Raw genomic sequence first — 16,393 nt, 5'->3', positions numbered from 1 at the left:
GGTCAGAAGGGTAGAAATGACAACAAAGGCTGGGTTGTGATAGCTGGAGAGGAGCTATCACAGGAGATCCACGGGAAGGAGAGTTGAAATGTTTCAACCTGAAGAAATGTCTCTTTCCGAAACATCCCCTATTCCTTTTTTCCAGAGATAATGCCTGACCTGTTAAGTTACACCAGCATTTAGTGTCTATCTTAGGCCAAACCAGCATCTGCAGTTCCTTCCTACACAACCCCTCTAGTATGAAGTCTATTCCCCTTATAATAAAATCAGTAACACTCCCTTAGATTCCATCTACAGTTTACACTTGCAGGGAATGTTTTTTTTTATCCAGAGGATTTAATTTATCTTGGTTAGTTTATCTTGGCATTGTGTTTGGCATGGGCATTGTGGGCCAAAGGGCCTGTTCCTGTGATGTGCGATGCTAATGTTCTAATTATATATGCAGAAATGGTCAGCTTTGGACCAGTATGAATAGGGTAAACGTGGGAGTTTGATCCACTCATGCTTGAGTTCCCTGATGTGCAGATATTAATAAATTAGCATCAGTAGCAAAATAAATATCTGTGTATGTGTGCTCTCAAGGCTGGCCATTGTTTGTTTTGGGCTTGATAATTGGCAGCCGTGTACTTTTTAAACTCATATTTTGTTAAGCATTCTTGGCTCCCAAGGCTGTCTGCACATGTGATCAGCACCCTTGACTTTCAGTCAGTTAGTTCTGGCTGACACTCCAATGCAGCACTGACTGAGCACCACACTGTCAGAAGCACTAGTTTGCAGAAGAGGTATTAACTCCAAGACTAACTTGTGGATTGAGGTCAAAATAAAAGGTCTAGCAGCATTATTTTAAGGATTAGCAGTTGAATTATCTTCATCATCTTATTCTTCAATCAAAACCACTAAAAACCTGGATTAGTGGGTATTAGCTATCAGGATAACATGGGCAGCTTTGATAGACACAAAGTGCTGGAGTAACAGCAGGTCATAAATTATAGCAGCAGAATTAGGCTATTTGGCCCATCAAGTCTACTCCGCCATTCAATCACGGCTGATCTATTTTTCCCTCTCAACCCCATTCTCTTTCCTTCTTCCCATAACCTCTGACACCCTTACTAATCAGGAATATGTCAATCTCCACCATAAAAATATCCACTGACGGGCCTCCACAGCTGTCTGTGGCAATGAATTCCTCAGATTCACCACCCTCTGACGAAAGAAATTCCATCGGTAGCAAAAATGCTGGAGGAACTCAGCGGGTGAGGCAGCATCTATGGAGAGAAGGGATAGGCAACTTTTTGGGTTGAGACCCTTCTTCAGACTTCACTCTATTCCTTCTCTCCATAGATGCTGCGTCACCCGCTGAGTTCCTCCAACATTTTTGTCTACCTTCGATTTTTCCAGCATCTGCAGTTCTTTCTTGAAGAAATTCCTCTTCATCTCCTTTCTAAAGGTGCGTGTTTTTATTCTGAGGCTATGGGCTTTGGACCTAGACTCTTCCAATAGTGGAAACATCCTCTCCACATTCACTCTATCCAGGCCTTTCGCTGTTTAGGCAGCATCTCTGGAGAAAAATGATAGGTGATGTTTTGGGTCAGGACCCTTCCTTTGAAACATTTTAACTAGGAGGGGGAGGGGGAGGCTGCAGAGCTGCAGACCAGGCCAACCAGGGCCAGCCATAAATGACCACATGTTAAGTCATTAATTCATCGAGTTGGGACAAATCATCGGTGATTCATCAAATTGGGATATGTATACAAAATACTGATAGCAATTATACAAAGTCATCAATTTGCATTTTTAAACAAGAAACATTTTATTTCTGAGGTGTTGCATATTCAGTAATCTAATTCAGATTTGCTGTCGACAAAAAAGTTATGAGATTCAAATTATAAGAGCAAAAGATGACAATTAAAAAATATATATATTTTTTTAAAATAGATGAGGCTAATTCCAAGTGGTTGCAAATAAAATATTTAGTGCAGTAATCCATGCGAGGTCAGTTCTAGTCTGAAAAAGGTTCCAACCCAAAACATCACCTATTCCGTTTCTCCTGAGATGCTGGAGTAACTCCAGCATTTTGTGTCTATCTATTGTTATTTAATATCAATGTACAGGATTGATTAAGACAAAAATGTTAATTGTCTCATATGATCATAAGTGATAGGAGTAGAACTAGGCCATTTGGCCCATTAAGTCTACTACGCCATTCAATCATGGCTGATCTATCTCTCCCTCCTAACCCCATTCTTTTGCCTTCTCCCCACAACATCTTCAACTCTTCCTATTCCATTCATAATTTTTTGGGGAAAATGGTCAAATTAGGTTAGCTCCTCTCTACCAGATTTCTTCCCCCCTACAATCAGACTGAAGAATGTTCCCGGCCTGAAATGTCACCTCTCCATGTTCTCCAGAAATGCTGGCTGACCTGCTGAGTTACTCGAGCATGTTGTGTCCTTTTTTCAAACTAGAGCTCAGTTCCCTTTACCAAAATACATTGGCTGTTCGTCCTCCTTGTTACTTGGCTCAGATAATTCAGACTATGTTTTAAAACTGTGGCAGCCTTTTTTAAGGAATCCTTTGTAACAGCTTTTGGTTTAAAGTTTAAAAAAAAAAGAAGTAAATTTATAATGAAGTAACGTAAAGCAGAAAAGTGAATGCAAATTGCTGGGTTACCATAATGCTGAAATTGTTATAGCCATCCTGGAGGGTAACAGCTGGATTACATGAGTCCTGGAGAGAAAAGGATAGGGGAGAAAGGCAAGAAAATGGCAGACAGAATCAGTGGGAGCGTTTAACGGAGGGAAATAATTTGTTTATAGCATCATTTCACATCAAAAGCACATCATCATTCACATTTACAAAAATCATCAATATAATAGAGAGAAATTATAGATACAATTGTGTTTAATCCATATTTAAAACAAATTATGGTTTATTATTATAACAGTTGTTTAATGTATTATTGTCATGTGTACTGAGGTACAGTGAAAAACATTTGTTTACATGCAATCTAGAGACGATACATGCAAAGAAAAGACGATACATGAATACAATCAAGCCGTCCACAGTGCATAGATAAAGATAAAGATACTACATTTAATGCAAGATTGTCTGAAAAAGTCAGATCAATGATGATTCAAAGGTCGGTGGATAGGAGGTCAGGACCTCTCTCTAGTTGGTGATAGGATGGTTCAGTTGGGTCTAGTGTAAATGGAGCATGTTGATCGGTGTGGGCAAGTTGGGCAAAAGAACATGTTTCAACACTATATAACTCTATGATCCTTAATTACAAGTTTGGAAATATATGTCCAAGATCCACAGAACTTTGGACCTGTCTTTCAGCGTCATTTTTCTAGATTTAAGTCTATTTTTGCTTGTCTCTGCTCACTTGGTCCAAAGCATTGGGAAATGTTTGGGCTGAAGCAGATATTTGGCTGTAGTTGCTTGCGAAACACACGCAGTGTGTGGAGGCTGCCACGTTGAGTCTGATGTAACTCAGATGACAAAAATACTGCCAACTCAAATCTACAACAAATGTAACTTGACACAGCTGGGTGTGTCAGTTTTATTGGAAACACATGATAATCAATGTTCAACTTTGATCCTGCAACATATCTAAGATTTTCCTTTAAGTCCCTGAATAAATAATTCCAACCAAAATCTTTACAACATAATTGTGGTACAGTTGCAAAAAAAAAAAAGATTTGCCTGTGCGATTCATCTGGTTGAGTTTTTATAATGCGAGATGCCTAATGGGAAAAATCTTTGCAAGCATGCACAAGGTGATAGTATTTAAAGAGGTCTGGTGTGGGGAGGGTGGATTTTCCTGAAATGTATCAGAATGCATGGGGTGGCACGGTGCTGGAGTTGCTGTCTTACAGCGCCAGAGACTCAGGTTCGATCCTGACTATGGATGCTGTCTGTACAGAGTTCTCCCTGTGACCACGTTGGTTTTCCCCGGGTGCTCTGGTTACCTCCCACACTCCAAAGGCTTACAGGTTTGTTGGTTAATTCACTTTGGTAAAGAAATGTAAATTGTCCCTAGTGTGTCGGACAGTCCTAGTGTATAGGGTGATCGCTGGTCGCCGAGGACTCGGTGGGTCAAAGGGCCTGTTTTCGCACTGTATCGCTAAACTAAACTAAACTAAATTAAATAGCATATGGGGCTCCCCCTATTATGCCATTAACCCCTCTTTCATTTGATGGCATATTTCCAGTCGGTTTCCTTCTCTTAGCTCAGTCATACAGCGGAGAAACTAGCCCTTTGGCCCAACTTGCCCATGCCGAGCAAGATGCCCCAACTACGCTTGTCTCTCCTGTCCACGTTTGATCCATATCCCTCTAAACCTTTCCTATCGATGTGCCTTTTATGCCCATCCCAATGTCTTCAATTTATATCAAAATGTCTTTCAAATATTGTTATAGTAACTGTTACCTCCTCTGGCAGCTTGTTCCAAATACCAGTGTGAAAAAGCATCCTCTGTGTGAAAAACCTCTCGGATTCCTATTAAATTTTGCCCCCTCACCATAAATCTATGTCCTCTGGTACTTGATTCCCATACTCTGGATAAAACACTTTTCTGAAACTTAAAGCAAGCTTATTTCTAAGAGGCAGAAGAGAATGCAGATGCTGGAATCCTGAGAAAAACACAAAGTACTGGAGGAACTCAGTGGGTGAGGTAGCATCTGACCCGCTGAGTTTGTCCAGCGTTTTGTGTTTTTGCTTAATCTAATCTCTCATACTGAAAGTTTATTGATTTATAAAGTTCACCCCAGGCAGATGCAACTATGATAGGATGATTCACTCATCTATAAAACATAATTGCTGCCATTGTTTCACCAAAGAAATTGACCCAAATACACTTTGAAGTCTGTGGCGCTTTTTATACTTTTATAAGTTCATAAGTTATAGGAAAACAATTAGGCCTCTTCGGCCTGTCACGTCTATTCCACCATTCAATCATGGCTGATCTACCTTTCCCTCTCAACCCCATTCTCCTGCTGTCTCCCAATAACCCATGACTCCCATACTGAAGAAGAGTCTATCAATTAAATTAAACAAACCATCCTACCAACAACTGGAGAGCAGTCCTAAGCTACTATCGACCTTATTCGTGTTATTCCTTTTGTCATGTATCTGTACACTGGGATGGCTCAATTGTAATCGAATTGAATTGAATTGAATACATTTTATTAGCCAAATTTGTATACACACAAGGAATTTGCCTTGGTGATTTGCTTGCAAGTAACAACGCGATATACAGTAGACAATTAAAAATAAAACATTATAATTTAAACATGTGAAGAATGAAATAAAATACCAGAGCAAAAGAAGGCTTTTGGCTGTTGAGTAGAGCTACTGCTGTGGTGGCTTTGACAGTCCGGAGTCGCCCTCCAGAGGGAAGTGCTTCAAGGAGTTTGTGGCCAGGGTGAGAGGGGTCAGAGATGATCTTACCCGCTCTCTTCCTGGCCCTTGCAGTGTACATTTCATCAATGGGGGGAAGGTTACAGCCAACAACCTTCTCGGCTGATCGAACGATGCGCTGCAGCTTCCGGATGTCATGCTTGGTGGCTGAGCCAAACCGGACCATGATGGAGAAGGTGAGGACAGACTCTATGATAGCAGTATAAAACTGGACCATCATTGCCTGTGGCAGATTGTGTTTTCTCAGCTGCCGCAAGAAGTACATTGTCTGTTGGGCCTTTTTGACTGTGGAGTGGATGGTGGCCTCCCATTTAAGGTCCCTGGAGACGATGGTTCCAAGGAACTTAAATGACTCCACAGATGTGACTGTGGTGTTGTTGGTGAGTGGGGAGCTCACCTAAAGTATTATCTTTCCGCTGCCTGGTTAGCACGCAACAAAAGTTTTTTACTGTACGTCGGTACACGTGACAAAAATTAACTCAAACTCTTACTCTCAGCTATTCTGGGTTATGAATGATTTATTGATCCATTTTAAAGGCTGTGTGGACATAGAGCTCACGTCCTATACTTTATACAAACTTTACACCAATACATTTGACTAGCTGTGAATATGGTTGTGAAGGCTTTTTTGAAGCATTTCAGATGGTTCAATCAGTATGGGATGTGTTTATATGTTATCTTCCCATGGAAAACCAGGATTCATGATGGGCGGCACAGTGGCACAGCCGTAGAGTTGCTGCCTCGCAGCGCCAGAGACCTGGGTTCGATCCGGACTACAGGATGTGTATGGAATTTGTACGTTCTCCCTGTGCCCGCGTTGGATATTTCTGGGTGATCTGGTTTCCTCCCACATTCCAAAGACTTAAGGGCCTGTCCCACGAGTATGCAACCTACATGCGGCAAGCGCGACCTAAAGGGTCTATCCCACCAGCATGCGCGACCTAACGTGGTCGCTTGAGCCGTACGGCCTCGCGGGGCCGGTCCCACTTCGATCGCCGGAGCCGTATGGGGTTATGCGGAGCTGGTCCCGACATCACGCGGGGCTCCGAAAAACTGACCGTGTTTAAAAATTCCGCACGGCAACGGCCTGCCGACCCGCAGCCGCCTCGACGCCGTGTCACTCACTCGACCTCCGCGCGGCTCCCGCTTCTGGTTTGGTCGCGCTTGCCGCATGCCGTACGGCTCAAGCGACCATGTTAGGTCGCGCTTGCCGCAATCAGGCGCATGCTGGTGGGTCCGGCCCTTTAGGTCGCACTTGCCGCATGCAGGTCGCATGCTCGTGGAACAGGCCCTTTACTGGTTTGCAGGTTAATTGGCTTCAGTAAGTTGTCCCTAGTGTGTAGGATACAACTAGTGTACGGAGGGCCCAAGGGCCTGTTTTCACGCTGTGTCTCTAAACTAATAAGAATGCACCTCAGCCTCATGAATCATGTGCATCAGCATCTAATTATCAGACTATTGGATAGTAGAGAAGGCAACAAAATAGTGGGAGGATAAGAAATCTCCTCTTACTGATTCCATGGAGCAGAATAAATACTTCTTTTGGCTTTGACTATTAATTTATAGACAGATGTCAGTAAGACGACTTATTCTGCATGCCAAGAATCCTGTATTTTTGCAAGATTTGGCATAGATTATCCTGGTTTGATCTGGCTTGCCTTCATTTTGGAAACTCATTACTGTTCACAAGGCTTCCAAACTCAATTTGTGTAAACAGTCATTTAAAAAAGTATCCGTTGCCATAACTATGACCAACATTTTATTTGACAACTTTTTGGAATGAACAACTTAGCTTAAATTACGCGATGCATGCAAACATTTCTGATAAATGTTGCCACTTTTTCCTCACCAGACCTCTGAGTGTTGACTTTACAGAGGTTTATAATGTCATGAGGGGGATCGATAAGGTGGACTGTAATAAATTAAACCCTCGTTATTATAGACCTCTTTGTAATGGATTTTGGTTATGGTGGACTGTCTCTTTAAGAACATAGACTGCTAGTTAGACTGCAGAGGTCATTGAAATTGATAAGGCATTGACATTGACAAGGCATTGACAATGACAAGGCATTGGCATTGACAAGGCATTGACATTGACAAGGCATTGACATTGACAAGGCATTGACATTGACAAGGCATTGACAATGACAAGGCATATGATCCGTTATAGAGAGGGTTCACTGTAGTCTGTTTTCCAGGTTTAAGGTGATAGTGAAAAGATTTAAAGGGAACGTGAGGCAAATTTTAACACAGACAATGGTGTTCATATGGAACGAGCAACTGGAGGAAGTGGTGAAGGTGAGTATAATGACAACGTTTAAAATACCTTTGGATGTACATGGATAGGAAAGGTTGAGAAGGCTATGGGCCGAACACAGGCAAACAGGACAAGCTCAGGAAGACACCTTGGTCAGTGTGGCCGAGGCGGCTGAAGGGCCTGCGTCACTTTCTAGTGTATTTTGGGGCTCACGGTTGGTGCTTGAGGAGGAAAGAAAGCAGCAGACACGTTCCATTGGCAGCCGTGTGCAATGGGATGGCATCGAGGGGGTCTTCAAGGGGGTGTACATGGACCAGCCGCACACCACTGACACCAAGAGTGTACACTCAAGTGTAAAAACAAACTAATGCCAAGAAATCTTCAAACCAGAAAGGCGAAGGCTTGTAAAAAAATCAGAAATGGGGCCAATGTGCCAACTGCAGGAGGTCAGCCTTTTGCTGAATTCTGCAAATGACTGCTATCAGTAGCATCACTGCCTGGATCGACAACTCGAATATCAGGAACAAAGGAGATTGCAAAATGTGGTGAACACTGCCCGGTCCATCTACAGGAGGTGCTGCTTCAAAAAGGCAGCCTACATCATCAGAGACCCACACCACGCTGGTCACGCTCTCATTTCACATCTACCATCAGGGCGAAGGTATAGGAGTCTGAAAACCGTGACCACCAGGTTCAAGAACAGATTCTTCCCAACAACCATCAGGTTATTCAACACTACAAACACAAACTAAACTTTGAACTACGAACTGTCTTGATTGCAACTAAGGGACTTTGGGCATTTTATTTGCACTGACATTGTTTGTTTTAATTTATTGAACTTTCATTTTTTAGTTTTATTATGATGTTATCTATTGAATACTGTGTTTACAGGTATGTTGAGCTGCTGCAGGTAAGAATGGAATTGTTCTGTTTGGATACATGTGACAGTTTAACCCTGTTTACTCTTGAAATCCGCTGACACCAGTACTGATCAAGAATCTGTCAATTAAATTCATGGCACCTTCCCAGAGAAGGAAATGAACTGAATCCAGAGTATCATTGTATTAGGATATAAATGCATAAGATCTGGAAACATATGCTAACCACCGCCATATAATTAGGAATGTAATGAAACACTATCCGCTCCTAATTTGCAGTGAAGCCCGTAACTAATTATCTTCAAAAGCTGTTAGATATTATGCGGAAAAACCTAGGCTATTAGTGATTCATCGTTCAATCTAGTATGTGACCTGACTGCATCTTTTGCAAGCTCATCATGTGATGATTTATTGAGGTTGATTCTTTTGATATCAATAGTTCCGAATTTTTAGTTTAGTTTAGTTTAGGTTAATTTAGAAATACAGCCTGAAAACAAGTCCATCGGCCCACCAAGTGTGTGCCGACCATCGATCACCCGTTCACACTAGTTCTATGTAATCCCAGTTTTGCATCCAGAAGGATGAGAGGGTATCTTATTGCAACATATAAGATTGTTCAGGGTTTGGACACGCTAGAGGCAGGAAACATGTTCCCGATGTTGGGGGATTCCAGAACCAGGTGCCACAGTTTGAGAATAAGGGGTAAGCCATTTAGAACGGAGTCGAGGAAACACTTTTTCTCACAGAGAGTTATGAGTCTGTGGAATTCTCTGCCTCAGAGGAAGGTGGGGGTCGGTTCTCTGGATACTTTCAAGAGGGAGCTAGATAGGGCTCTTAAAGATAGCGGAGTCAGGGGATATGGGGAGAAGGCAGGAACGGGGTACTGATTGGGGTTGATATACTCCGTTGACTCACCGTTGCCGTCGCGGAGCTGGCCGAGACCGGAGCGGGTGGAGCGGTGGAGGAGCGCTGCTGCTGCTGCTGCCGCTGCTGCTGCTGCTGCTGCTGCTGATGCCGCTGCTGCTGATGATGCGAAGGCTGCTACTGCGGGTCTGCGGACGGCGGCACCGGGAGCCCGCGGATCCCTGGAGGGAGACCGCTTTTCGGGGCTCCTGCAACGGCGAATTCTCCCGCCCGTGTTGCGGGGTTGAAGAGCTCCTGGAGCGGGGCCTGACACCACTGCCCCGCGCGGCTTGGAATGCGGGACTTTGCGAGCGCACGCCGGGGGCTCCAACATCAAGACCCGGTGTGCGACCTCGCACCACCCGGCGTGGCTTCAATGGCCGCGGGACAATCGCCATCGCCAGCCGGGGGCTTTGACTTTGACTCTGACATCGGGGGGGGGGAGAGTGCAGTGGAGAGATAAGTTTTTTTGGCCTTCCATCACAGCTATGTGATGGATGTTTATGTAAAATGTAATTATGTTGTGTCTGGGGTCTATTTGTGTGTAATGTATGGCTGCAGAAACGGCATTTCGTTTGGACCTCCAGGGGTCCAAATGACAATTAAATTGACTCTCTTGACTCTTGACTCTCAACCATGATCACATTGAATGGCAGTGCTGGCTCGAAGGGTCGAATGGCCTACTCCTGCACCTATTGTCTATTGTCCACACACGGGCATTTTACAGAGATCAATTAACCTACAAACCCAGACGTCTTTAGAATGTGGGTGGAAACAGGAGCACCCGGAGAAAGCTCCCATGGTCACAGGGAGAACTTGCAAACTCCGCACAGACAGCCAGGTTTGAACCTGGCCTATTTTTTGTAGTTAAAAAGAAGAATATGAGAACACGCAAAACATAAATCGGAGTCGATGTCAATGTCCTTCAAACAAGCATCCGCATGAAGACTTTCCACATCACCTCCATCATAAATACACAACCTCTTATCTAAAGACTATAATTTGGTCGCTCTTTGGCAGAAGTACATGTACATTCGAGGCTGGGAAATATTCACTACTGCCTGGGGAGCTAATTTGAACATCACTTCTTCCTAGAACTAAAATAGTATGATAAATAACAGACGTTTCTGAGTGAGGAGTTGTTAGGTCCCTTGGCACAAGCTCGGATGTATATCAGGATTCAGTGCTCTTACAATTATTTCACCCAGAAAGTATCTAAGTAGTTAATAGTTCAAGCTGCCATTTCAATGAGGTTACAAGAAACAACGGTATAAGAGTGAACACACCAAGGGACTGCCAGAAATTATATGCATCTAAGTCACTGATCAAATATTCAGCACTGATGCCAATATGCTACATACTATTGATTAAAAACAGATTCAAATGTGTTAATTAAGCATCCACATTGCATTCTCTCGCTCTTTTATACAACTTATCTAGCCCCAGAAATTATTCCTAATTTAGTATAGTTTTTGTTTAGTTTAGTTTAGTTCAATTTTAGTTTTCGCTTAGTTTTAGGTTTAGGTTTAGTTTAATTTAGATTAGCGATACAACATGGAAACTGGTCCTTCGGTAGGCTGAGTCCACAGCGACCATCGATCATCCCATCCACACTAGTTCTATGTTATTCCACTTACTCCCAAAAATGTACAGAGGCCAATTAATCAACAAACCCGCATGTTGATGGGATATGGGAAGAAACCAGAGCACCCGGAGAAAACCCACAGGTCACAGGGAGAATGTGCAAACTCCACACAGACAGCAGCCGAGGTCAGGATCAAACCCGGGTCTGGCGGGGCCCAAAGATGTGCAGGTTTATAGGTCAACTGGTGACTGTAAATTGCCTCTAGTTTGTAGGCAGAAAGTGGGAAAACATAGAACGAGTGTGAACGGGTAATTGATGGTCGGCATGGACTTGGTGGGTCGATGGGACTGGTTCCATGCTGTATCTTTAAACTAAACGAAAGTAAACTGGATATGAAAGTTTTGGAGGGATATAGACCAGGTAAGTGGGACTAGCTTGGTTAGGCAATTTGATGAGTAGGCCGGAGGTCCTATTTCAGTGCTGCGTAGCTCTCTGCCTCTGTGACTGTGCTGCCTATGCAAAAATGTTAACGACACTTTTACTAGCTACCACAGGTCCCCCACTGATTTTCCGTCAACTGGTGGTTCGGCACCTCCTTTAATCTGGACAAAATTATGAGAACGCACTTGAAAAGCCTCCTGGAAGTCCCCGCAAAATGGCCGGGTGAGGTGACCAATCTTGACCGCATTGAAACTTCCGCGCGGAAGGGCGGGTCAAATTTGCCCCCTGCTGCCGTGGCTCTGGAACTCCAGCTGACTTCCCCGGTTGACATTACAGGCTGGTACCCCCCGCCCACTCCCTGGAGACCTTGACCTTTGATGGTCTGGCAAAACGGATAATCCTGCTCTGGAACCGAGGTGCCGGAAAACGGGTGGTGGACCTGTAGTACAAACCCGCGGCCATCGTCCTACGGCAGTGGAGGCTCACCTGCTGGAAGGATCTGGACGGCACCTGGTGCCGGAGAAGACGTTGCTGTTGCTGTTGTTGCAGGAGCTTCATCTGCAGCAGTTGTTGCTGGGGGGAGATGGTGGGCATGGAGGGCGGCTGCATCATGGAACCTGAGCGACGCTGCAGCATGTTACTGAGCGCCTGCTTGGTGCTCGTGGGGGGGAACTGGCCCGGCGGCTCCAACCTGGGTCCTCCTGTGAGAAAAATACGTGAGTGAGCCATCATGTTCCACAAGCAGATTGTTTGTTATTCAGATTCAGATTCAAACTTTATTGTCATTGTCAGTGTATAGTAGAGACATCGAAATGCAGTTAGCATCTCCCTAGAAGAGCGACATAGAATATGAGCAATAAATATATATATTTACTTGCATACAGTCATAGTAGTACAATTTGTTTCTGGTGGAAGGAGTGTCTGGGGGGGGGGGGGGGTGATTGGCAATCACCGAGGTACAGTGTTGAGTAGATGTAACAGCCGCAGGGAAGAAGCTGTTCCTGGACCTGCTGGTCCAGCAACGGAGAGACCTGTAGCGCCTCCCGGATGGTAGGAGGGTAAACAGACTGTGGTTGGGGTGAGAGCAGTCCTTGACGATCCTGAGCCCCCTTCGCAGACAACGCTTGCTTTGGACAGACTCAATGGAGGGGAGTGAGGAACCGGTGATGCGTTGGGCAATTTTCACCACCCTCTGCAGTGCTTTCCGGTCGGAGACAGAGCAGTTGCCATACCATACCGTGATACAGTTGGTAAGGATGCTCTCGATGGTGCAGTGGTAGAAGTTCACCAGAATCTGAGGAGACAGATGGACCTTCTTTAGTTTCCTCAGGAAGAAGAGACGCTGGTGAGCCTTCTTGACCAAAGTTGAGGTATTGTCGGTCCAAGAGAGGTCATCGGAGATGTTGACCCCCCAGAAACCTGAAGCTGGAAACGCGTTCCACCTCCGTCCCGTTAATGTGGATGGGGGTGTGCGTGCCGCCCCTAGACTTTCTGAAGTCTACAATGAGGCTCCTTGGTCTTCTTGGAGTTAAGGGTCACCTCCAGATTCACGGAAAGCTTCTCACTCCCTATTTCTCCTCTCCCATCAGGCAAGAGGTACAGAAGTGTGAAAGCGCACACCTCCATATTCACGGACAGTTTCTTCCCACTTGTTATCAGGCATCTGAACCATCCTATCACCAGCTAGAGAGCGGTCCTGATCTCCCATCTACCTCATTGGAGACCCTCAGACTACCTTTAATCGGACTTTACTGGACTTTATCTTGCACTAAATGTTATTAATTTTGTTCTGTATCTGTACACTGTGGATGGCTTGATTGTAATCATGTATAGTCTTTCCGTTGACTGGATAGACACAACAAAAAAGCTTTAAACTGTACCTCGGTACACGTGACTATAAACTAAACAAAACTAGGTGTTCATAAGTTCAAGAAGCAGACTTAGGCCATTAGGCCCATCAAGTCTACTCCGCCATTCAATCATGGCTGATCCATCTTTCTCTCCCAACCCCATTCTCCTGCCTTCTCCCCATAACCTCTGACGCCCTTACTGTTGAGATTACATGGTCACCATCTTTGTGTACTTCAAAATAGGGCAACTGTTACTGATATTCAGAATGAAAAAAAGGCATCCGACATTATTTTGTGCATGTCGTGCTTCCGATAGAACCCAACACAGGCCAGACCCCTATCAGACCACACCTGGAGTATAGTGGACAACTTTGATCTCCTAACCTGAAAAGGATATTTTTGCTGTAGAGAAAGTACAGCAAAGATTCACCAACACTAGTTCCTGGTATTGTGGATCTGTCTTATGAAGATAAATAAGGCCCTGCCTCTTTTTCCCCCAAGAGTTTAGAATATTATGAGTTGAGCTCAAGCATAACAAAATCTTAAAGTGGACTAGATAGAGGGAAATAAAGAAAATGCCTCTCCTAACTGAGGGGTTACAGTCTAAAAATGAGGAGAAATGTCTTCACTCGAAGAATAATTAATTTTGTTTAGTTTTGAGATACAGTGAGGAAACCAGCCCTTTGGCCCACCGAGTCCGCGCCGACCAACGATTCCCTCACATTAACATTATCCTACACACACTAGGGACAATTTACATTAATACCAAGCCAATTTACCTATGTACAGCACTTGCACATCTTTGGAGTGTGGGAGGAAACTGAAGATCTCGGAGAAAACCCACGCGGTCACGGGGAGAACGTACAAACTCCATACAGACAGCACCCGTAGTCAGGATCGAACCCGGGTCTCCTGTTCTGCAAGCACTGTAAGGCAGCAACTCTACCGCTGCACCACCAAGCCGCCCTCCGGGGGCTTATAATAGGCGAATTTAGCCCATGGAGTCAGCTCTGCCATTTGATCACGGCTAATCTATTTTTCCCTCTCGTTTGAGTTTAGTTTATTGTCACGTGAACTGTGGTACAGTGAAAAGCTCAACCCCATTCTCTTGCTTTCTCCCCATAATCTTTGATCCTTTTTCTAATATTCTTTGGATTCTTTAACCTGGAAGATGGTGGAGACGTTGTCATCGATTCCACTCAAAATTCAGATTGGTAAATTCCTGGTTATTTGAGGAATATTAGAGCGAGGAATTAGCCAAATGCACACAATTGCCATGTTAAGAGCGGCACAACAGCGCAGCGGTAGAGTTGCTGCCTCACAGTGCCAGGGACCTGGGTTTGATCCTGACAGTGGGTGCAGTATGGACGTAGTTTGTACTTTCTCCCTGTGACCACGTGGGTTTTCTCCAGATGCTCCAGTTTCTTCCCACGCTCCAAAGACGTGCAGGTAAAAATTATCCCTAGTGTGTAGGATAGTGTTAGCGTACGGAGTGATGGCTGGTCGGCCTAGACTCGGTAGGTTGAAGAGTCAATTTCCGCACTGCATCTCTGTATCTGTAATCAACGTGGGCAAGGTGGGTGAAAAACGGCCTGTTTCCATGTTATCTATATTACTAAAAGTCTGATCTTGACCACTTCCTGTTGTTCTGTATATTGATTTTAGAAAAAACGCTGCCATTTACAGCTGTGATTTTTGGCCATCTTACCAAGAGTCCCCCTCCGCTGTGCAGGACAAGACGGTTTTTCCCATCGATGAAAAATAATGTTTAAAAAATGTTGAGATTCTCTCTCCTGTCAATCACGCCATGAAGGCCACGCCCCGTCTGGTGGGAGGGACTATAAACCCCAGAAGTGTGGGCGTGGCTCAGCGTCTGCAAGATGGAGGAGGGAGAGGTCACGACTCGCTGTCTTTATTGTCCTTGCACCCTGCTTGAAATGGTATGAAACTGCACTTGAATTAGGTGACCTTGCACCCTGCTTGAAATGGTATGAAACTGCACTTGAATTTGATGACCTTGCACCTTGCTTGAAATGGAATTTCAAGGAATAGCCATGAGTCAACTGCCAGCCCACCAGCCGCGAGTGAGTGAGCTTCCAGCACAACAGGCAGCCCACAACACCCATACTAGCACTCCAGAAAGCCCCCCCCCCCCCCCCCCCCCCCCCCCCCCCCCCCCCCCCCCGATTGGCCACCAATATTGGAATTGGTGGAGAGGTGGAATATTGCATTGGGGGAATCAGCCCTCCTGTGTGATGCTGGGACCCAATGCGTCCAACTTAGTCTAGTACACCTCTATAACATTCCCAGCAATTCCTGGTTTAAGGATCTAACCTTCTGACTCAAAGCATGCAAGCATACGTGAGGGGTTAACTTGCATAGTGCTGGAGCAAATAATATCCCAAGATGATTTTAAATAAATCGTTCATTACCTAAGTCCAATGCTTAAAGTCGATCAGTAACTGTTGGTGGATGGTGTGTCTAATATGGAATACTATGGAGTACGTTTAGAGGCAACTGTTTTTCTGTGAGTCTGGAGACAGACGTAATCCAGACAAGGTTTAGATGGTAAACCAGATGGTTTTTAACATTAGTCTGGTTGTTTCATGGTCGATGTTATTACTGCAAGATTTTTTTATAAGCCCACATATTTTACGTAACTGATTTTAAATCCCTCAATTGCTATGTCTTTGGTTCAATGCACCAGGCTAATGGACTATAAACCAATAATGATACTCAACTCCTTAAGCACATGAAGAAAGTCATGCAGAAAGTCTTAACTCACCGGATCTGTTGTTCCCCTACTTTTATAACAAGTAACCATTACTACACTAACCAAAAGGTCACTCAGGTTGTGTGTAGGTTCTTGATTCTCAATAAACTGACCATCCAACGCTTTGATGTAACCACAAGCGCTTCACGAGGAAAAACAAGGAGTTTATTAATAATGTTACCCTAATGTTTGTGAGAAATGGAATTTCCAAGGTTGGTCTGCAAGTTTGCCATTTCGTAATCTGGACCTGTGCTACTTAGTTCAACTCATACCCTGAATTTACA

The 16,393-nt window shown here is 44.4% G+C and overlaps 1 protein-coding gene across 1 annotated transcript in view; it reads right to left on the bottom strand.

Moving 5' to 3' along the window:
* LOC129703370 (mediator of RNA polymerase II transcription subunit 12-like protein) overlaps positions 1-16,393 on the bottom strand; it is a 453,395-nt gene that overhangs the window by 21,975 nt on the left and 415,027 nt on the right. The window contains exons 38-39 of the mRNA XM_055645744.1: positions 11,973-12,187; positions 2,671-2,727 (exon numbers count right to left, since the gene is read on the bottom strand). Coding sequence (XP_055501719.1) covers positions 2,671-2,727; positions 11,973-12,187 — 272 coding nt within the window. The remainder of the gene's footprint in view (positions 1-2,670; positions 2,728-11,972; positions 12,188-16,393) is intronic.

Source organism: Leucoraja erinacea, chromosome 14 (genome assembly GCF_028641065.1).
Source record: "Leucoraja erinacea ecotype New England chromosome 14, Leri_hhj_1, whole genome shotgun sequence".
NCBI lineage: Eukaryota > Metazoa > Chordata > Chondrichthyes > Rajiformes > Rajidae > Leucoraja > Leucoraja erinaceus.
The sequence above is the reverse complement of the archived record's forward strand: the minus strand, read 5'-3'. Positions and strand labels throughout refer to the sequence as shown.